Genomic DNA, 24,043 nt, shown 5'->3' on the forward strand with positions numbered 1-24,043 from the left:
TATTTTTCCAATATAATTCCTTGCCTACTAAAAAGGTTTTTCAGTTTCCGTTTTTGCTCTTCTAGAGATAGATCTTTTCCAAACTTTATCCAATGAAATTTCTTTAATCTTCTATTTCACAAGGTAGAGGAGAGTTTTTATCCACGGAAAGAGGCGGTGAGGCGATGAGTAGCTTGTCACTGTTACTTGTTAGACATTGACTTCTCCTTTCGGGGCCTGGCCCAAATTTTACATTTTCCCCGGTTTACTGGAATATGATTTCGTGATTAAATTATTTAAATCCTGCGAATTTTATGATCAATGTGCTCAAATGCAGATGTGCCAGTCTCAGGAATATAACTCTGCATAGTAACTCGGACTTTCCGCTGTCCAGTAAACGTCCATTTCGAAGCAGAAAATCGTTGGCTGACGTATAGAGGACTAGTTTCTGTTCGTCGTCGATCGATCTGCGTCTCTCGCATGGCTGCGTCGAGCTTTGCCAGTTCTCATTTCAGGTGATTGTCACATTCTTCGTGTTTCCGTTTATTTACTGTTTCTCTAGCAAAATCATCGGAGTCCGTCCAAATGTCGCACACAAATTCTGAATAATGATATCACATCTCCGTGGATTATTTCTTTATTTGTGTCCGTAATAGGATCCAGCAACAATTGTTTATGTTCCAAGCAAGAAGGTATCAAATTATGTCCACTCGAACAGTCTGAAACAGAGGATTCGTGACTATTCTTCGGAAGCTGCATTTGAAGAGTTAAATCGTGATGATATATCACATACTCTATTGAATATCGTGGTGATCATGAAATTACAGCACTTGAGAATTCCTATGGTTGTAATTTGTGTTCACATATGTTTCTGTAAATGAGACATGATCGGATTCTTACAGGGTTTCTTGATTGTAAGGAAGAAAAAAGAAGCTCCTTTATTAGGCACAAATGATGCATCTCCTGTGGTCTGTTATTTATGAACATTATCTGTTGAAAGTTCAGATGGTCTATATGGTGCTGTTAGAAGGAAAATCATTAATTCTTTTTCTTCTGTGTGGGTTTCATATGAAACTTATATTTTCTTCTGCTATTGTAGACAATTGAAGGTGAAAACTTCAACAGTTCAAATTGCAGTGACATCTAACGGATCATGTGCTTTTGGCTTTACAAAAATAATAATAATAAAGAAAAAATAACCTCATTTGCTTTGGGACGATAATGTTGCAGTTTTTCTTATCTTAAAATTGACTGTCATATATTATTCCCCCCTCATCTTAGTCTTTTTTTCTTCCAGCACTTATTATGGTTTCTCTTATTGATATCCCAGTCTGGTTCAACGTTGTTTTTCACTTTCTGTTCAGGTTAATAAGCATTAGAGCTTGCAAGTCATCCTCAAATTGATAGATACTCTTCTTCTTCTTAAAAAAATGATGGATGTTAAAAATCAATGCTCTTTTTGGTGCCGAGTTTATGTTTCTAAAATTTATCAGAAATTTAAGTGAACATACCAAAGTTGCATACTGAGTTATCTGTTCTAAACTCTGCAAGTAGTGTGCACTTGAAAGGACACTAGATGGTCTTACGAAAAAATGAACATTGAACTTTTTTAAACAAAAAATTGCCATGAAAAAGAAATCACTTTCTTACAATGTCCTATAAACTATTGCAGTAACAGTGAAGGCTTTGGTCGAGTTCCTTCAGATTTTGCTGAAGTCATTGTGGTACGACATGGGGAAACTATGTGGAATGCTTGTGGAAAGATTCAGGTTTCTTCTATGTTCTGATTTCTTGTTAAATAGTACCTGTTGACTAAATTAAGATAGATTGTGCTTAAATTGAGTTCCTTCACAGGTTACATCCTTCTATATTTTTTTACTGAACTCAATTCTAGGTAAAAAAAGCTCTTGAATCATATAAGGCACATGCAAGAACAGTTATTGTCCTATGAATTCAAGAATCGACTGTGGGCTGGCTGAGGTGTAAAAGGTTCAGTGGTTCTGTGCTTGCCATCCACTCATCTGCAAATTGTATAGATAAGATGAAATGGACGATCCGTTTCAATGGTCTGAATGTCAGTAGCTGGGCCCAGTCCCTTTTGATGTCACATATCACTTAACGGGCCCAGGATTACTTCTCTGTTCACATGGTGTGAACTAAATCAGACTGTCAGCTTCAGTGACTGCAGTCTTATAACCAAAGCCCTTTGACCTAAACTTAAAGGAGAATTCAGAGATCTAAAAATAAGATTTTTTTTGGAAGAAGTAGAAGAATGGGTTGACCCGTAGAATTAATTTTCACAAAATGAATCTGCATTCATAGTCAAATATATCTTATCTCCTACATTAAAGGGAATTAAAACTGTTGAACATGTAGACAAGAACTAAAATCCAGGGGGTGCCACTTGGGACAGTTAAGGATGAATTCCTTCTATAATTCCCCAACTTTCAACCTTGAAGATAAGGTTGATACTCAAGAAGGGTGGAATACTAGAGACCTAAAATTACCCCCAAAGAAGAAGATAAGAAGAAGAAGAAAAAAGGAAGAAGAGAATAAGAAGAAAAAGAAGAAGACGAAGAAGAAATAAAAGAAGAAAGAGAGATAGAAAATGATGCCACTACAAAATGGAAAGTGGTACCACCTCCAAGAAAGAAGGGGGTGTGGGGGCATGAGGGCAAAAAGGGGAAATGTCCCCTCTTCTTGATAAGATAGCACCTCTCCCATCTTTTCTCTTCTCTTCTTCTCTCTTTTCTTTCAAGATCTCTCACTTTCTCCTTCTCCTCCTCTACTTTACTACTCCCTTCTTCCCTTCTCTCTTATTCTAACCCTCTTAAATTTCTCTTTCAACTCTTCCTTTCACTTTTAAAAAATATAAGGACTTCTCACAAGTAAGGTTCTTATCAATTAGTATCAGATCAGTGCTTCTTTGGGACCTTCTCCATCTCAACCGTTAGTCGAATAGAAGATTAATTCCGCCAGACTACAAACTTGACGATTTATCAGATCATTGCCTTCACAAGAAGCACAGTTTATGTGGCAATATTATACTTGAAAAAAGTTATTCAAGTCTTGTTTCATAAGCAATAAGTTTCAAGTCAATCTGATCTCTTTATAAAGAGATATCCCTATCGGAGCCGACTAGGGTCTTGCTCGAGGTGAGAGCTTTACATATCAAAGTGCATACCAAATTAAAGATCTTCAAGTCTAATATCTATAGAAAAAAGAATTTTGATATTCTAAGCTATATTTTGTGAGATATCACCATCAGAAGCCATAAAGGTTAGTCCTGTCGAAACTTTTTTCTTTATTCCTTGAGCCTATTCCACCTAGCCCTCCCTTTCCCTTTCCCCATTACCTAAAACCCCTAAAAAATATTTTTTCATTGTACTCCACGTGTTTCACCTAATCCTAGAATGTCATTAGGTCTATACGCATCCACAAAAAAAAAAAAAAAAAAAAAAAAATTATATCCCTACATCTTAGGAGAAATAAATTCCCCCTATTTTCTCTCCTAACTCCCTAACTTTTCTTACAATTTGTTATCAGCCAAACCCATGACCCTTGACCTTACTAAATCACATCCCAACCCCCTTAAATGCTCTCCCTTCTCCAAAATCACCTATACCAAAAAAAAGGAAAAGAAGAAGCATGGTGAACACAAGATGCATGGAACAACAACAACAACAACATGAGGTCATTGCTTCACAAGTTTGGCTGGGCAAAAAAAATTATTAGTTTGAAGGGTAAATTCAACAACTAATAAACATGTTTCAATCTGTCTTGGAAGCAAGAGTGGCAAAACCTTCTTCCTCTCCTCAACAAGCAATGGGTCATGAAACCTCATCAAAACATGTTTTGGTAACTTTTCTTATTCACCACCACCAAAGTTTTCCAAATCAACCTCCCCCATCTTTTTTCCCCTCCATTTTTTTTTTAGAGTAATACCCACTCACCCTCCTCAAGGCACCTCCACCAAGCCAAAATTACCACTCAATACCCCAACCTTTTTTTTTTATTCCTCTACTCCAGCCACCATACCCCTTTCCCAGCACATCCGTACTTTTACACCCAACCATGAAATTTCATCTTATCCATCTCCAATTTCACCACATCAACTTAATCAATTTCAAACACCACCCATATACCCCACCCACTACCTACCTTAATGCCACAACAGTCCAAACCTTCCCCACACACCGGAACACTTATTCCCACTTTCACTCTCAATTTGGCCATCCTTTAAACAAACTCTCAAATCCAATCATTCATAGTTTCACACTATATCTCAAGAAAACAATCCTTACTGTTTTCCTCTTCACCCCAACCCATATGGATTATCAATGTCCTATCCACATACAACTCACCCAACTCCTTCATATTCTCCATCCATTTCAGCCCTCCCTCTCCTTCCTAAACAAATCCTCTTCACCAAACTACTCATCCAGTTACCCTCCCCCATTACGAACCCTATCCTATTCCTTCTATAAACCACACCACACATTACGTCCCTATTTTCCAACTGAACCCCATCTAAATTCACTTTCCAAAATCAAGCCTTGATCCGCTCTAAGAAGAAAATTCTCACTCATACCAACAACCGAGCTCTCACCCTCATCCACCACCTATGTATCACCCACCCTCACATTCGACACAATTACCCACCATTATCCAAGACCAAAATATTGTCACTCTAAACGAAGTTTGGTTGGACCTAGATCTAGCTCCTATGCTCAACAAGCACCAACTCAAAATAACATGAGCAAAAACAAAACAAGCTTAACAAGAAGTATACAACTTGGGAGATTGAAGACAAGTTCTTACAATGCTTTCTTAGTCCTCAACCTTGAGGGTGAGGTTGATCTTCCAAGAGGGATGGGATAATTAAACCCTAATTTATGTAAATGCACTAATGTATCTAGCCAGGGGAGGGGTAAAAATTTTAATTTGGGGGGCATTTATTTTAAAAAAGTCTAAGGCGCATCACCTTAAGGGTAAATGTGGCAATTTAATTTAATTTTCTAAAAAATCTACGGGGACATGTTAGTATGAATTCCTTCTTTGGAACCTTCTTCGTCTCAACTGTTAGCCGAATAGAAGATTAGTTCGACCAGACTACAGAGCTGACAATTTATTAAATCATTTCCTTCAATAGAAGCATATTTTTATTTGGCAATATTATACTTGAACGAAAGCTATTCGAGTCTAGTTTCATACGCAATAAGTTTTGTACACAATACGTATTTTGATTTCTGTGGCAATTAATAAAGGATGTCCACTTTTTCAACTTGATGTGAAGAATGCATTTCTGTATGGTAACTTGAAAGAAAAAGTCTTTATGGAGCAACCTCTTGGGTATGTTGCTCAGGGGGAGGCAGGGAAGGGATGCAGGTTGAAGAAGGCTATCTATGGACTTAAATAAAGTCCCAGAGCTTGATTTGAAAAGTTTAGTAATGTTGTGATGCAGTTTGAGTTTTACAAAAGTCATTGTTATCTTTTTATGTTTCTAGTCAAAAGAAAGATGGGCGTAGTTGTCTTATTGGTACATTTTGATGATATTATACTATTTGGGGATGATCTTGAAGGAATTAACCAAGTTAAGAAGCATTTGTCCACCCACTTTCAAACCAAAAATTTGGGTCACTTGAAATACTTCCTTAGTATTGAAGTTGCTTGCAGTAAACAAGGTATGGTACTCTCTGAGAGAAAGTACATTTTGGATATGCTATAGGAATATGGCCTTTTGGGTGCAAAATCAGTAGAGACTCCCATGGAAATCAATACTAGTACTCAAGGACAAGACATAGTATAGATGCCTAGTAGGCAAGTTGATTTATGCTACAGTTACCCGGCCCTATATATCCTTGGTTGTGGGTATTGTGAGTTAATTTATGGAAAATCTAAGGAAGGTACAATTAGAAGTTGCTCAGAGATTTTTAAAGTGGTAGAAGGGTCCCCTGGAAAGGGTCTATTATACACTTGAAGTAAAAAGATTGATGTGATAGGTTGCTTTGATGCTAAATATACTAGAAGTAAAATGGATAGGATATCCACTTCTGGCTACTGTTACTTTGTTGGGGGTAACTTAATAAATTGGAGAAGTAAGAAACAGATAGTGATTGCTAGATCTAGTGCAGAAGCTGAGTATAGAGCTATAGTGTATACATTTAGTGAGTTTAAGTGAGTCAAGTCTATTCTTCTTGAGTTTGGCTTCCAACACCCAGAACCTATGAGGATGAAACGTGGCAATCAAGTGGCTATCTTCATTGCAAACAATTCAGTGTTGCATGAGAGAACTAAACACATAGAAGTGGATTTTCACTTTATCAAAGATGTAGTTATGCAAGGGAAGGTAGTTACACCATATGTGAGATCATCATACCAACTTGGAGATGTGTTCAAAAACCTCTGGGGAGATGTGAACATTTAATATTTTGTGACAAGTTGGGATTGTTTGATATTTATGCTCCAATTGGAGGGGGAATATGAAAATTTTAGTACAGGGATGTTTTGGTCATTTCGCTCACCCTGATTATTCTTTACTTAACTCTACTAGATAGATATCTTAGTTAAGATCTTATATTCCAAATTTCATCTCATTCTGAATTGTATTTTAAGTTTTATAGAATTTGTGTAACTAGGGGCATTTTTGCCGTTTTGTAAAATTTTCACCTAAATCATTAATTCAAGAGGGGAGCTCGTGCTTTTTTAGCACTGAACTCCAACGCAGCATTGCTGCTTTTCCCCATCTTTCTTTTCTCTCTTTTGCTCTCTTATTTCTCTCTCAAATCTCTTCTATTCTCTTCATGTTATATAAAATATGCAAAATTATTAAAACATTTTGAGAAAAATTAATAAGGATTATAAGAAAAAAAGGATAAAAATGAAATGTATGTAATGAAATCATGACATTTCATACTACCTCCTCTGATCTACTATCTACATTTGGCTGGGAATCGTGTCAAACCCAAGTCGGATCTCTCTATGTCTAAGTCCTATTCAGATAAATTTCTAATTGGTTGGATTCTCGGATCCTTTTGAACAATGTGGGACATGTTCATATCCCCCCAAAACCAGACTAAATCACTCAGATCTAGGTTGGGTCTGGGCTTATTGTCAGGTTTAACTATAATTCAATGGCTGATAAATACAATGTTTTGCTTTTTTTTTATCATATCTGCATTAAAACTCGTTGCTTCTTAAATATTTCAGAAAGATAATATGAAGCAAGTGGTGTTCAACAATGAGAAACAATCTTTTCATTTTTTCAGAATCCCACAAAAAGTTATTCTAGTAGTCTCTTCACAATTGAGTCCAAACATTTTCAGCTTCTAATTCATAATAATCACAATGGTCGCAAAGTTAAAAAACTTCCGCGCTGTCCGAACATTATGCCTCACTTTCTTCTCAAAGCACTAGAAAATTTTCATACAGCATTATAAATCTTTTGTATTTGTTAATATGAGACTTCAATTTTAATATCTTTTGTCATCTGTTACACTTCACATGTTATTTTGTTGATCTCATTTATGTAGGGGCACTTGGATATTGAGTTAAATGACATTGGGAGGCAACAAGCAGCTGCAGTATGCACAACTTCCTTGATGTTTATTTATTGTACTCTTTAAATTTCTATAAATCACTTCGCATTTTATTCTCTATCTTTTTTTTCCATCTAGGTAGCTGATCGACTATCTAAGGAGTTCAGTGTTTCAGCAATTTACTCTTCTGATTTGAAGAGAGCTTATGATACCGCACAAATCATTGCAAAGAGTTGTGGTTTGCCTGAGGTATTTTAGTAGACTAACTGTCTAAAGTTTTCCTATATGTGGTTGTCGGCGCAATGATACACCAGCTAGGTGCTTGTTGGTACCAATTTTTGTTGTCGTCATATGAAAATAAATTGTTGAATTTCTAGAAAAAAGAAATAATTCATTGATTGTTGTAATTTGAGTACAATGAGTCTATTAATAATACAGGAAATACATAAAATCATAATGAAATTAAACTACCTAACTCCTAGTTACACCTAGAATAGAATTCCTAATTATAATCAAAGTAAATAACTACTTCATAATAAATCCTAGAACAATTAAACAACTATTAACAAAATAAAAATCTAAAAATACTAAACTTCCTCCTTGGCTACAGCTCCTTCCCATGAGACACTTTTCCATGAGAGTCATGTAAGACTCTTTCATTTTCATTCTTCAACACTACCCCCTCAAGCTGGAGTTTGTAACGTCAATTTGCAAAGAAAAATATTCTTGGTTTTCAATCTTCATTGGCTAAAAACATTCTTCATAGATACTAATTATTCATCTTCTATTCTCCCCTAAGATATTTAAGTCACATAAAAATTTATTACAAAATATGGAAGAAAATACCTATTGGTTGTACTTTTTCTTCTAGTTCTCCTTCTCAAGTTGGGGATAAAATAGGACATAAAGATCCGACTTGGACAAACAAATATGGAAGAAAAAAAGTCGCTCCTAGTCATATGACAAAACTCAATACACCAATCAAAATGGTCTTGAGTTAGAAAAGAAAAAATAACTCCATTAATTTCAAAGGTGAAAAAAGGCTCAATTTTCGGGCACAAAAAATAGACTATTTACTTTTTATAAGTAGCTCAAACAAAAATACCTATTGGGTAAATAATAAAATAGTTGACGCAAACTGGATGTTGGATGTGCTTTTGTTTTGTGCAAATAGTGGGTCTATAAGTATTGCTCCGAAGTGATGAAAATAAAAGATAATGAATGGAAGAAATACTAGAGAAACACAAAAATAGTAGCACTCATACTTTAAACAAAAGGAAGCAATGCAACACTCATACTTCCAAAAAAGGAGGTGTTCATCAAATCAATAGATTAATGAGAGTGATTAATCTTGACACAAAAAAAGGAATAAAAAAATAGAAGTCTAGATTTCTATCATTCCTTTTGAAATTTTCTTGAGGAATGAAGTAACATTACGTAGGAGCAAAAAGTTTACCACAATTGAACAAAAAAATAGAAAGTTTTGAAGGAAGCTCAAGGACACATAAGAACAGTAAAGGGTGTTGAATAAGAGAACTTGTTTAGCTTAAGAGTCAATGGCAGCAAGTTAGTAAAATAAAATAGAAAATTCTAATAGAAAATAACATGAGAAATAGGCCTTTTTTATCCCTTGTTTCATTTGAAACAACCTCAAACCCTAATTTAGGGTTTCATGTGAGAGACAAGGTAATTTTGTCTAGCAAAAAGGTTTTTTAAAGATGAAATTTCAATGGAATTTTCATCCATATAGGAGCGAACTTATGGCATACAAAAGTGAAGGCAATGGCTGGAGAGGAAAAAGAGAAATTTTGGCATGCATGACTACTATATGGTACATGCAAAACCAGGTTTTGATTGAGAAGAAAGAACTATGATGTGGGTGTTTGTAAATTAATGAGGCATGCAATTAAAAAATAAACTTTGGAGCCTTAAATTTATGTACGCTAAGGAAAAACAACCATAATTGAAACAAATAAACTTATCTTTGAGTAAGGAGCTTAAAATTCAGATTTTTGTAAGCAACATACTGGTAGCATGACCTTTGGTTCTTCCGATGTTGATATCTCTATCTAGACACATCGGATTAAGAAAATGGTTAAATGGGTTAGAAATTAGACTCACAAAGCTTTCTTTTTTGTAATTCTAATATAAAGTCTCGTTTGTGATGGCATAAAACGTTTGAAAAATGAAGTTTTTTGGTTGCCACTCAAACCTTTCCTACTGCATGATTTTTGTTGTTCCAGATGCCAATTTCTCTTTGTAGAAAACTCCCATTGGTAAAATTATTTTTGTGTTGAAATAGACTCAAAGATCTTTCCGCCAGTATATGATTTGTAATATGGAAAGTGTAGTATGAAGGTGAGAACTTCAAGGAAAAAAGGGGTAATGGGATAAGAAAACATCAATGCGGAAGAAAAAAATAGAATACAAATCCGAACTAATAGAAATCAGAGATAAGAAAAGGATTATATAGTCTCTCTGGGTTGACCGAATCAACTCATAGGACCTACTTTAGTACCATGTTGAATCATTAACTGTTGTAATTTGAGTACACTGGGCCTCTAGTTATAATAGAGGAAATATATGAACTCATAATGAAATTAAACTACCCAACTCCTAGTTACACCTAGAATAGAATTCCTAATGATAATCAAAATAAACAACTACTTGAAGATAAATACTAGCACAATTAAACAACTTTTAACTAAGTAGAAATCTGAAAATACTAAACTTTCTCCTTAGCAACAACTCCTTCCCATGAGACACCATTCCATGAGAGTCATGTAAGACTCTTCGATATTTATTCTTCAACATAAATAGAATTTTTGATCTTCAATTTTATTGTTTGCTTGTAAACTTCATACAGTATTGTTTTTTCAGTTTTATCCTTTTACATGTTGTTAGGTCATTTCTCTATTCGGTTCTTGGACCTTCTAGTTTGGATTACATGTTCCAAGTAGGAGAGTTTCTTCCATTTACCTGTAACATGCTCCTTTCTCAAATATTTGTATATCAACACGAACTTTTTTACTTGTAAGTTGACTCCATCCATGTTTATCTAGGTTCCCACTTATAGCATGTCTACTTGGTCTTTGTATAATAAGGCTCTAGGGTGTACTGAGAATCAAATATCCAAATTCATGGCTCATTTGCATTCAAAAACTATAATATTATGGAGAAATACATGGATCACTGTTTTGGGTCAAATGTTCCTATTCCAGGCTAATGTATTTTGGATACTGTGTCCAAATGGCAAAATAATCGTAGGTAATCATATCTAAATTGTGAATATAGAGATCTTTATGTAATCCACATAAAAGCTCAATCAAACAAGTCGGACCTGTAAGGCAGATGTGATTGTAGTTGAAAAAATAGTTGGACAAACAAAGACAAAGACAAACAGAGTGTGCCTTAATAAAATTCTCTTATGATATTTGGAAAAAAAAAAAAAAACAAAAGCAGTGTGCTTCCTTGACTGACAGTTAGAACCCTAACATAAGTTTATAACTCAATTACCCGAAGACAAGACTTTGTGCAACATCTCTACTTTGCTGACAAGGCACCTGACAGAGTTCCTTTGACATGCCTCGAAACATGGTTTAGATATTGTGAAGTTGGGTCCAAGGTCCATCCCAAAATAACTAGCCAACTTAGGAAACCTCTTCCCCAACTAATAAACTCAAGATCCTTGTACTCACTAATCCATGTTGGACTATTCATGTTGGACTATTCCTTAACACTCCCCCTATGGAGTACAAAGATCTTGAGTTTATTAGTTGGGAAAGAGGTTTCCTAAGTTGGCTAGTTATTTTGGGATGGGCCTTGGGACCCAACTCAACATGATATCATAGTATTAATTTTATGGACTCGTAACTATGGTTTCTTTAGAATTCTCATTCCGAGTTGTATTGTGGGTTAATCTTTTTTTCAATAAGTTTGGAAGCTCCATTCGTTCTCCCCTGCTCTATTGCTTTGCTTTTTTCTTTGCTTTGTGTCACTCCACGTTTATATCCGCTGGTAGACATGGAGGGGGCTTCCTATACTCCTCGGACAGTGGAAGATACATTTAAGGATTTCAGATGTTGCTGTGCTGGCATGATCAAAGCTCTCACTGCTGATGATTCAGAATTTTTTTTAGCAATGTGATCCCGAGAAGGAAAGTTTGTGATTGTATAGATTTCCTTATGAAACATGGAAAGTAAACCTACAGAGGAGATTTCTTATCACAACGCCTACACTTTTAGCTGCATTGGAAGAGTTCTGAGACTTGCCATCTCTGTTGTCGTCCAGCCTGAGATTCCGAAGGGAATCTCTCTGCGTCAATCATCAGAAATTTCTCCGAAACCAAACACCAGAGATCATGTCAACTCTTCTCAGATCGTATTAATGGATGCGAAGCATCCCTGCTGCTTCATTCGTAAACTCTCTGCTGACAACAATCCAACCAGACGAACCGACGGGAGTTGCGAGAGAAGAGGAGAGATTTTTTGGAAGATCACGTTTTCTTACTACTGCTGTCTCTGCTGTGTTGCCTCTTCTAGAACATCGCCTTTCCATTGCTGTTTGGAAGGTTAAAGAATTTCATACTGAATTTCTGGCGTGATTGCCGTTTGACAATGCTGGTATCTCTAGGTGATTAGCGTCGACAGCAGGATACAGCAGTTGGAAGATTTATTTCTGGAAGGTCTTATTGAAACCGGATACAACAGCTTGCCTTTTTAAAAATCTTGGAAAGTTGCCTTCGCTGGAAAGTCGTCTTCATTCCAGCAACCGTAATCTCATTCCAGAATTCCAAAATTGCTCGTTGGCGTTTATCTTATTTCTGGAAGAGAGCTGGATGCTAATCAGAGAGTATTTCTTTTAGCAGAGGATTTTCCATGCTGTTTTGTTGAACATCTCCAGCTGTTTTCGGTGCAGATTATTTGCAGCTGGCTTACTATTTTAATGGGATTCGGCTGCTGAATTAACGGGATTTGTAAAATGGCAGTTCCTGGTTTCAGAAACTCTTGCTGGATCTCGCTCATTGCCGACTTCGACACTGCGGATTTATTGCCGCTTGATTCACGGAATTTAATCTTGATCTTGCTGTTCCTTTTCTGATTGCCGCGACGATACCTCCCTGCCATCTCTGGTCTCCGGAGTTGTTCGGCGTTGGGGAAGAAGAAGGTGGAGTTGCCAGATTTAATTTTTCCTAAGTTAGGAAAATTAAATCCTGGTTCAGCGCCGAGCCTAACTCAGACCAGATGTTGCCGGGTCAAACCAGTGAACCAGCGATCACTTGATGTTTCTAATCTGCCAAGTTAACTCGGCTCAACTCGGTTCAGATCAACTCGATCCAGGTCAACCTGACTCGGCTCACTTATTTTTTGCCTCAGTTATAGGGGTCCGGGTCCCGAGTTCTATACATATTTCTTTCATGACTCGGCAATATAGTGGTCTACTATTTGACTCGGCGCAACTCGGTTCTTTTTCTCCGACTGGATTATTATTTTGATGTATTGGTAGCTTATTCCTTGGTCAACATATTATTTGTTACACAGACTCGCATCGGATTATTTTATGGGTCATTTTAAAGGATTATTTGGTACGTGTTATTGGGCCCATGCCTATTTTAGCTACTGCTATTGTGTCTCTTTGGATGAGACATTATTATTGAAAAAGGATTTCTCAATTGCTGATTTTAATCAGCATTGGCTACTCTGATGATGAAGAAAGTCAAGTTGGCCCCAGAATATTATCTTTCGGGTAATTACCCGTTACCCCCCTTAATTAGCATTTATTACTCCTACCACTTGAGATTCGGTGTCTTGTGGAGGGACACAGTGATGGAGGAGTTTTATTACACTTATGAGCACTGTGTATAGACCCACTACCTACAAAAGATAGGAGTGTGCCCCACATCCAGCATGAGTTATGACTGCAGTATGAAGCGATGTCATACGGCTTGGGGTGATTTTACTCTCACTTATCTTATAACAACTGGGCCTCATGGAAGAGATCACCAGTGTGAGGGGGAGTGTTGGAAGATATGGAGGACTGCCATTTTATACGAGAAGATCCTATACACCATTTGCAGCAAGCTGGGGAGTTCATGATGTTCTCTCACCCCAAGTTTTAGGGGGAGTGTTGGAAGATGGGCCCAAGCCTACAGACCAAGGAAGACCCACATATCCAAGTGTGTTGGAAGATGGGCCCAAGCCCATAAAACCAAGGAAGGCTCACACATTCAAGAGATGTGGAAGATGGGCTCAAGGCCCATAGATCAAGGAGAAGGCCCACAAGCCTATACAATGATGGCAGGATGGTAAATAAAGAGTCATCTCATAGAGATGGCATTGATGTAATTAGGTTAAGTTCCAGGGTTATAATTGTAATATTGTAGGTTGATTAATCTATAAATTGAACTTAGGGGAAGGGTTAGGATTACAAGTTCATAACCTTTCTTCCTCCTGTTTTCTCCCGATGAGTGTCTCCCTCTTTTTCTCCATGAGCTAAATCTATGGAGTTCTAAAAATCAACAGATATCCTTAATGAACTTCTTTAGAAAATTGTAGCCAGATGCTCAACCATTGAGTGTTAGGTTGATTTATGATGTTGTGAATAATCAAACAACCAAACTACCACACGATCTAAAGCCAAGGTTGATAACATATTTAATTTGCCTCTCAACAGAAAATATACCCTGTGGTAAATACTTGCACCAATGGGCCAGTCTATTAGTCATTCTATCTTCACTTACATTTACCAGTACAAGTTAAAATTAGTATTGGTCTCGGAAGGTGACTGAAAATTTTATTTCAGATTGTTATTGAGTGAATTGTAGATCGACAATATTTGTATTTTGAAGCTAAGAATTTGTCTTTGTTAGAAGTGCTTCAAATTATGTGTTTTAAATACTTATGCTTTTCTCCATCAGTGCTGAAGATGAAACAGGATACTTTATTTTTGTCAGAGGCCTTACTTTTCAATGCCTTTAACCTTAGATGAATGCAAACATGTGTTTTCTTTGTATTCATGTTTTTGGTTTGGAGAATTGGTAGTTGACTAATTTTATCAGTGCCTCTTCAGTGTAACCTGTTGTGTATGGCAATCTTTGTCACCTAGATCTGGCAGGTTCGTGGAACTGGGTTGGACTGGAACTTGGATCCTTCCTGGTTCTCAGATAGGTCAGACCTGTTTCTAACTTATATCCAGCTGACCAATTTATCTGGATCAGTTTGTTATGGAACCTTTGTTACTAAACTGGCTTTTTTCAGCTGTAATATTCCAGTTATGTCATGTAAATTTAAAATTTGACTCAAACTTGGCCTCCTAGAGGAAGAGCAAAGTCCCCCAACCACCTTACTTTTCATAGATATCGTTAGTAATAAGAAATTTGAATATATAGATAAGGATTGTTTGTAGACCAAAATTGCATCATATAATTTTAATCTGGGTTGAACCTGGTTAAACACGGTTGAAACAAAACTAGCCATGCTACTACTATAACAACCATTCTGGCTTGTAAAATTAGTTCTATGCATTAACTTTGAAGGTCATTCAGTCTTAGTGGTGTTAACGCTGGATGCAATAAATGCTGAAAGCAGGTTAACGTCACCCAGCTTCTTGCTATTAGGCCAACCTTGTTGTTCTCTCCCCTCTACACTGCTGTTCTTCTTAACTCAAATTCTCTCTCTTTTACTCTTTTTTTTTTTTTTTTTTTTTACTGATTCAGTACATTTACACAGGTAAAGAAAGATGCAAGATTGAGAGAAAGAAATTTGGGGGATCTTCAAGGTCTAGTATTTCGAGAAGCATCAAAGCTTAACCCCAAGGCCTATCAAGCATTTGTATCACCTAAGACAGACCAAGAAGTCCCTGTAAGCTTCTCTATATTTCTTCTGGGTTTTTTCTCAGGCCTCGTTGCTTTTTTATTAACTTTCTGGGGTAAATGTGGAAATTTATTCAAACCAAGGTAGCATATGCTGAGCAGCTGAACTGCTCCAAAATTAGCTATGATTTGTAAATTTAGTGAAAACTTGCTCTGAGGAGTTACAAACCTCTTCAGTACGGGCAATGAACTGAAATTCCTGAAAAAATCTCTTAACTGTTTCATTCTGGGTTTATATATTTCCTCTCAGTTTTACTACAATTTGCTTATACAACTTGAAAGAAAGTGCATGCTGTTTCTGAACTTGCAGAAAACCATGTGCAAACACATCTATATTAGGTGTGTTTGGGTTTCTATTAACTCCATTTCTTTTCTACCTTTTCTGGTAAAACTTTAACATGTACGAAGCCATGTTGGCTGTTGGGCTAGACGCCACCAAATGCTGTCAAAGATGCCACCATGAGCAAACAGACCTATATTAGGTGTGTTTGGCCTTCTAGTAACTCCATTTCTTTTCTACCTTTTCTGGTAAAACTTTAACATGTACAAAGCCATGTTGGCTGTTGAGCTAGACGCCACCAAATGCTGTCAAAGATGCCACCATGAGCAAACAGACCTATATTAGGTGTGTTTGGCTTTCTAATAACTCCATTTCTTTTCTGCTTTTGTGGTAAAACTGTAACATGTACAAAGCCATGTTGGCTGTTGGGTTGGATGCCACCAAATGCTGTCAAAGATCCATAGTCAGCCAAGATTTTGACTTCCAAAAAGGGCTGAAGACCGGAATAGTTGGGATTGTCATCTTCTGATGTCTGACGATCCGTCTTTTTGCACAAATAGTACTTCAGAGTAATATTTCACTCAATTGAAGGATATGTTGTTTCAAGTAGAATCTTTTGAGCACATTGAATTTTTTCTTTTATCTGAACTTTTTCTGGTAATGCAACTTTCGAGTGAGTATGAAAACTAAGGTACGATGGTTTTGAGTGGCATTAGGCTAGCTGTCGGAGAGTGGATCACTTGAAAATATTCCGTAACCATTTCAGTAAAAAATGTTCTGTAAGATGATATTAAACAAAACATAGCTCATCGTTTCCAGGTTATTTCAGCGGATTCTGCTTATATTTTTTCATCGAAGCAGAGGATTTAGGAAACTCTTTCTTTTATCAAATTATCATCACTTTTTTCTACTTGTTGTCTATTTATTGTATTTTCAGTGACCTATGTAAATTGTTAACAATAGTCCATGGATAAGAAATTAGAAAGATCTATGTACTTACTAGTTGGGAAGAGACTTCTTAATTTAGCTAGTCATTTTGAAATGTACTTCAACCCACCTTACCAGTAGCCCATGCCCATCTACCTTATATCTCTGTTTGGACAGAGTCAAAAAGGCTATATAAATCACATAACTAGTACAAGTACTGAAGCATTGGCTATAAGTGGATCTTCAACTTGACCCTCCTCTATATAACTCCAGCACTTCTTTCTAGGAAGCATCTCATATCTGAGCTTTAGGGTCTATTTGGAACCCCTAGAAAAGAAAAGAAAAGAAAAGAAAAGGAGAAAGAAAGTGATTTTCTGTTGTTTGGCAGCAGAGAATCACGGAGAGAAAAGAAAATGTTTTTCTCTTAGTTATAATATTTTCCATCTTAAAATGATGCAATTCCAAGAGAAAAAAAAAAAAAAATAGAAACTTGATCAAAATTTTAAAATATTACTAACTTTATTTCTTTTCCATTTTCCTTGTGTTTCCAAACAAGAAAAACCACGATTCTCTTTTGTTCTTTCTCTTATTTTCCATGGGCATCCAAACGAGAAAAAAAAAACCTATTTTCTTTCCTTTCTAGGGGTTCCATACAGGCCCTTAATTTGTGTCCCTTGGGTGACAGGGCGGTGGAGAAAGTTTAGATCAACTTTATGATCGAGCAACATCTGGCTTGGAAGAAATTGCTGCAAACCACAAAGGTTGGTTTCTATTTGATGAATACAACTTTTATTCATATATCTTTTCAGTGAGAAGCTTCTTAGTATTATTACCATTTGCGCAGGAGAGCAAATTGTTGTGGTTACCCATGGTGGAACTCTTAGAGCACTTTATGAGCGAGCTGGGCATTCTGCTCCAAAGGGATCATCCCAGGGAAAGGTGTTGAATACATCTTTAAACATATTTCATCTGTCTGACTGCCGTTGGGTCATTAAAAGATGGGGCGATGTGAGCCATCTTGACAGATCTGGTTTTCTTGAGAGCGGCTTCGGAGGTGACCGGCATTCGGGTTAGCTCAATTATAGCTCTTCCCACAGCCAGGGAAAGCGAATTCATTTTTTTCTGGTATTGGTTAATCTATTTCTGGCTCTAGTACGGCAGGACAAATTAAGGCGTTTTTTGGCCTTCAGTATTTTGTACCAATCAAGTTAGACTTACGTACTGATTACTTGATGAAAATTGTTTTGCCAATGTCAGATTGAAGCCCATAATTCGCTTAAACATGTCAACTTTTTGTTTATGGATAAAGAGAAAGAGACAATGTCATTCATCTCTTTGTTCGGATAAGATGTAGGCAGCTTGAAATTTCTCTTTTGAAGAGTAAAGGCGGGTTCTACTGAAATTGTTACACTTGAAATCTCTGTAGAGTGCACTGCACTTACAATTACTCTTCTTTTCTTCCAGCATAAAGTACTTTTTTAAATTAGTGAGTACAAAATAGTTTATTAATAAAATACTGATAGATTTAACTTTTATAATATCATTTTATTTATTTTCTATTATTAAGTTAAGATAGATTTTAACTTATTTTATCCAAATGGTTAATCAAATTGTTGCTTTTGTAATATCTAAATCCTCACTATTAAGTTAGTAATTGAATACAATATTAAAAATCATGAATGTATATAAATAAAAAAATAGTTTATTATATAAAATTATTCTGATAGATTTAACTTTAATAAGATAGTTTGACTTAACTTCCTATTAATAAACTAAGATAGATTTTAACATGTCTTAATTAATAAATTACATTAACACTATTTATTAATTAAATATATAAAATGAAAAAATTAAACAAATGCTTACTTTTATAATATCCAAATGGTTAATCAGATTGTTACTTTTGAAATATCTAAATTCTCACTCTTAAATTAGTAATTAATATAATATTAAAAATTATGAATTTATATATAAAAAAACAGGGAGGGTATTTTATAAAATAAAATTATTCTAATAGATTTAATTTTTATAAGATATTTTTATATAATTTTTTATTAATAAACTAAGATAGATTTTAATTTGTCTAAATTAATAAATAATTAAAAATTTCAATTAAGATTATTTATTTATTTAAAAATAAAATAATTAAATGAATAAACAAATGCTAGATCAAATTGTTACTTTTCCAACATCTAAACTCTCACTCTTAAATTAGTAATGAAATATAATATTAAAAATCATGAATTTATATAAATACAAAGAGTGCATTTTATTATATAAAATTACTCTAATAGATTTAAATTTTTGATATGGTTTTACTTAACTTTTCTATTAACAAACTAAGAAAGTAAAATTTTTAAATTATATTTAAATTATTTAGATATAATATAAGAAACAACTTATTCGTAAAAGTGCACAATTCATATAAAAATTTACCAAAATATTTTTACTATCAATATTAATATATTTATTATTTATTTTATGAACATAATATAATGTCAATTTCACTTATTTTAGTGTAGATAGAACTTGTAATTTTTTTTATCATTATATTGGAATAATTTTCCAATATCTTATGTAAATGACATAATAATGAAAAAGAAATAACACAAGTATAACACATTTAAATATTTAATATAAAAAAAGTCAAGTTAGTACTTATGAAATACAACCTAAATGTTCATTTTCATTAAAATATAATAACCAATAATTTTGCCACATTTGAGTTGCTAATAACTCTAAAAAATATGATGCTCTTATGGATTATGTTACACACTCCCTCTGAATATTTATTTTTTGGTCCTCCTTCCTCAAAATCATTACCATCATCACTATCTTCATCTTCACTTACATCATTACCTTGATGATCTTCTCCACCTAACACATCGTTTGAATCATCATCATCATCATCATCATCATCTTCAAATAAATCCACATAATCATCCTCGCATATATAATTATGTAATATACACCAAGCAAACACAATTTTTATTTGAACATCAAAAGCAAAAGGAGGAACATCTTTTAATATTTTAAGACGAGCTTTTAAAACCCCAAAAGTACACTCAGATGAGTGTCTTAGGTTGAACAATTCTCTTGGATTAATAGGAGCGTTATCTCCAAATTCTTAAAAATTGCAAATGATGACAAGTCCCTCGATAAGGAGTCAAAAAACCATGGAATATTTTCATATCCAGCATTAGTAAATCATATTTACTTACAACAAAGATATATTCTACATAAATTAATTAAAAAAATAATAGATAAAAATATACTAAATAAAGAATGTCATTTACCTTCGATTACCCCAGAGTTTATCTCTTATTAATATTGTCTTCATTACACATGAATCAACTGTTGATCCCTCTCATCGAGCAATTACATAAATAAATTGCATATTAAATGTATATGTTGCCATTACATTTTGTGAGAGGAAACCTTTCCTGTTCTAGTATCTTACTTGTTGATCAAACAGGATATGTGTTTTAATATGGGTACCATCAATAACATCAATCCTAATAACACTAATTTAATTAATACAAACATATATTTGATATTAATCTAAAATTATTCATCAAATGGATTTATATTTACCTCAAGGTAAAGATAATATTGAAGGTCATTTAATGTCATCAAATTGTAGTCTGACAATAGAATCTAACACCTTATTAAAATATTTACTGATGATCCAATTTGATCTATCAAACATCTCTAAGGTAATACTATATAATTATTGTTGACCAACAGTAACACAAAATATGCAAGTCATTCTTCCCTAGATATAGTCCTTGTATTAGATAAGAGTCATCTACTCTTCAACATCCCGGCCAATTGAGAAAAAACAATTTTATTCATCTTGTAAACCTAAATTTAATAGGTGATCTCTCAAATGTTTTTTTTTCAAATATTGTGGACCACTCATACCATAATAATGTTGTACTCGCTTATTACGATGATAAAAATAATATCTTGCAAGTGCAAGCACAACTGTGTAAAAGGCAATCATAATGCTAATATTTTCTTTATGTGAAAGATTATCCATGGGTATTTGCAATGTTAGACATTCAATAATGAAAACAAAGGCACAAATACAAATGAGTGTCCATGTCTGAATCACAAAAACACAACCTATATCATCAAATATATATATATATATATATATATATATATAAAAACACAAAAACTCAAGTTATATTATCAAATAATTTTCAACATCCTTGTATTACCCACAAAAACACTACATCCATGTCTTACCCACAAACACATCCATCTCTTAACTATAAACACATTCTTGTCTTAACCACACATATCCATATATTAACCACGAATACATCCATATATTAACCAAAAATACACATTCATCTACATTTTGGCATAATGTATCAAAATCAATCAAAATACACACACACTCACAACATTCAATCAAAATCATATATAATGTCTCAAAATCAATTTTAACATCAATCATTTGTCAAACTATTACATTTCATTGTAGTTAACCATGAGCCAATCACTCCGCTCTATCAAAATCAATCAAAATACACACACATTCACAACATTCAATCAAAATCATATATGATGTCCCAAAATCAATTTCAACATCAATCATTTGTCAATCTAGTACATTTCATTGTAGTTAAACATGAGCCAATCACTTCGCTCTTCTAGTGTCACCCGAATAAATATCGAATAAATATATCTTTGTTATCTACAGTGTCCAGCAATTGGGGGGCACGGAATTTAACTTCTTTGGGCAAGTCAAGGAATTCTAGAAGTGCTATGAACCATGAAAGCTTTACATTGACATCTTTGGGTTTAAAGATTTCCACAAGGGTTGGTGCCATATTGTTAATGACATCAATGTTCGATACTATTAGGAGACTATTGGGATCTCTTCCTACAACGAGTAGAAGATCCCCTAGACTTGGAATGTGATTACGTTTTAACTCTTCACCGAGCATAGACTCCTTACCATAAGGTTGTGGCTCAAGGATCTCCCTAATTGTATCATCTTTATTTATCTCCTCAATCAATGCCCCTTCCACTATATAAGGAAGGTCTGCATCAAACTCCACAAATGTTTGATTTGCTATCCCCATGGCTATGGAAGTTCCAACAACTAAAGCCAACTTTTCATATAGAAGCACCCTTCCCGCCTATATTTGTTGGCTTCTTTATGTTCATACAAAAAAAGTTACATTTTTTAGAAAACTTGGAATCCCGATTAGGAATACAAAAAACATAACTTCCTATATTACATTCGTTGACTTCTTTTATGTATTTTTGCCACACTGCATTACTTGTAGTGACTCTCTATGTTATCAACTTCCACCTAAAGACACTAGTATTTAAGGCAAATTGTCACAATCTGGTAAAGTTTTCTTCCAAGTCCTTGTGTATTTTTTCAACTGATCACATGTCTTTGGTGTTCCCTTTGTCTCCGTTAAACTTATTGACACATTCAATGAAAACTTCATGTTTCCACTCTATTTAGCAACTTGCTGCACAAATTGATTTGGTCAATCAAATCAAGTACTTTGTCGTCTTTGTCAAAAAGTCCACGAGTCATATGTTCTCCTAGAAGCTTCGTCCATTATACCCTTTCCTTTTCTCCCTCCAACCATCTAAAACCCATTTAAAAAACCCATTTAAATGCTTCTTCTCTCTGTCCTGGAAAGCTAAGTTTCTTCGAGAAAGTATTGCTGCACCAGCTGCCACTTTTGCAGACACCTGTGATACACATTTCATTGTAAAGCTAGCTAAAGGATGATTGTCAAAACTGGTCTTGGGTGTCTATGAAGCAATGGATATATGTTTGACTTGCTTCGTCTCCTTTCTTTACTGGTACAATAATGGTAATAATGCTTCTCCTCTGTCCTAGAAAGCTAAGTTTCTTCGAGAAAGTATTGGTATTATAGATGACATTCACGCAGAAAGCAGAACTGAGTGCCTTCTTGAAAAATGAGGTCCGACTGTTTGGAGAATTGTGTTAGTAAGCTTTTAGCTGGTCCAACAAGCCTTTCCTTCTCGATAGATGTCCTTGAATTTGCTTAGTTGGATCACCTAAACCACCTTATTAAATTTTGACTAACCCTGCAATCAAGAGGTTTAATTTCCATTATTACCAGCTTAAACTGCAATTACACAAACAAGTATTTGACTTGGTTAAAGTAGAAGCAATTTCATGCATTTCCCTTGTCAAATGCTGTAAAGAACTCCCTGAGCCATGCTTTTGAGAGCAGACACTACTGTAGTGGAGAATTTTTTTATGAAAATAGCAGCAAACATGTGCCAGGCATGGGAACTAGAAACTCCTCATCCACCAGCTTTATAGATTTCTCGGAAGTTGCAAACTGTCTGTCCCATACCTCAGAAAGAAGTGATCTGTCACATACTTCCATTTGGAAAAAACAGAGAATCTTTCATGAATCTTCGTGGGTAAGATATCTATCTCAGCCATCTGTTTGTTGTTTGCTGTCCTTTTCTTGAAGGGATCCAGATATCTTCCAATCTCCTTGAACCAGTCTATCTCTAGCAGGAAGAAACTATAAATGAAATGAAATGAAAGATTACAAATGGGGCAACTTCATGCATCTTGATAGGTCTCTTTCACTCTCCCTCATACAAACAAAGTTCAGAGGAAGACAAGGGGTAAAAAGGGAGAGACACATGTGTTATGGGCTGCATGTGTGTGTGCTCAGTTGCACCAGTGAAGCCATCAAGAGTGGGGCAGGCTGCTTTTGTTGGTGGGTGTTGCTTTCAAGTTGTTGAGTTTTGCTCTCACCTTCTCTTTAGGATTTCCCATGGCCTTTTTCCTCTGGAAGCAAGGAACCTTTCACTTGGGGAACCCCATAATCACCTCCAAAATCACTCAAAGCCCCTAGTTTATTGCAGTCAAATTTGCTGCTACCAAGTCAACAGTAATCATTGTTCTCCCTTTTGTGGGTGTTGTCTCCAAGAGTGGAAAAAAAAAAGAGGGGAGAGAGGATGGACTGTAATATCCCTCAGGGGCAACCCACCAAAATGCTTTGATGATGACAGAGGGGAGAACTGAACCAGCAAACAGCCTTTTGCAGCTCCAAATTGAAGGATCCAATCTGGTGAGATAAGTTTCTACAAAAAAAAAGACCTTATGAACAACCAATAGAAAGCAATCTTATAGGTTACTTGTGGGTTTTGGTGAGAACAGTTTTTTCTGAATAAAAATGCTAGGAATTACAGCAAACTGTGACATCCTCAACTGAGGTTGAAGCAGTGGCACCTTTTCATTCCACCACAGTGGTTTTCATCATTTTTCAAGTGTTCACTGGTGATTTTAGCTTTTTTTCAAAGGAGAAACAAGGACTGAGATTTCTCCTCTGAACAGAATGATTGTACTGGGTCCCCATTGACCATTGATGAGACTGCAGACAGTCTCCACCTGTTGGAGAGGGGCTGCCCTGTACCATC

At 35.2% G+C, this 24,043-nt stretch overlaps 1 protein-coding gene across 1 annotated transcript; it reads left to right on the forward strand.

Annotated features, from left to right (window-relative positions):
• The first annotated feature begins 262 nt into the window (after positions 1–262).
• On the forward strand, positions 263–17,942 carry LOC137936284 (phosphoglycerate mutase-like protein 4). The gene is made up of 7 exons (XM_068780868.1): positions 263–494; positions 1,652–1,748; positions 7,512–7,562; positions 7,656–7,766; positions 15,245–15,376; positions 17,280–17,355; positions 17,439–17,942. Exons 1-7 carry the CDS (start codon positions 460–462, stop codon positions 17,666–17,668), a joined length of 732 nt encoding a protein of 243 aa, XP_068636969.1. The 5' UTR covers positions 263–459; the 3' UTR covers positions 17,669–17,942.
• Positions 17,943–24,043: the final 6,101 nt, after the last annotated feature.

The sequence above is a fragment of the Aristolochia californica genome, unplaced genomic scaffold (genome assembly GCF_029961685.1).
Source record: "Aristolochia californica isolate CCGP_79_NKW_82.1479 unplaced genomic scaffold, dmAriCali1.0.hap1 SCAF_7, whole genome shotgun sequence".
NCBI classification, from domain to species: domain Eukaryota; kingdom Viridiplantae; phylum Streptophyta; class Magnoliopsida; order Piperales; family Aristolochiaceae; genus Aristolochia; species Aristolochia californica.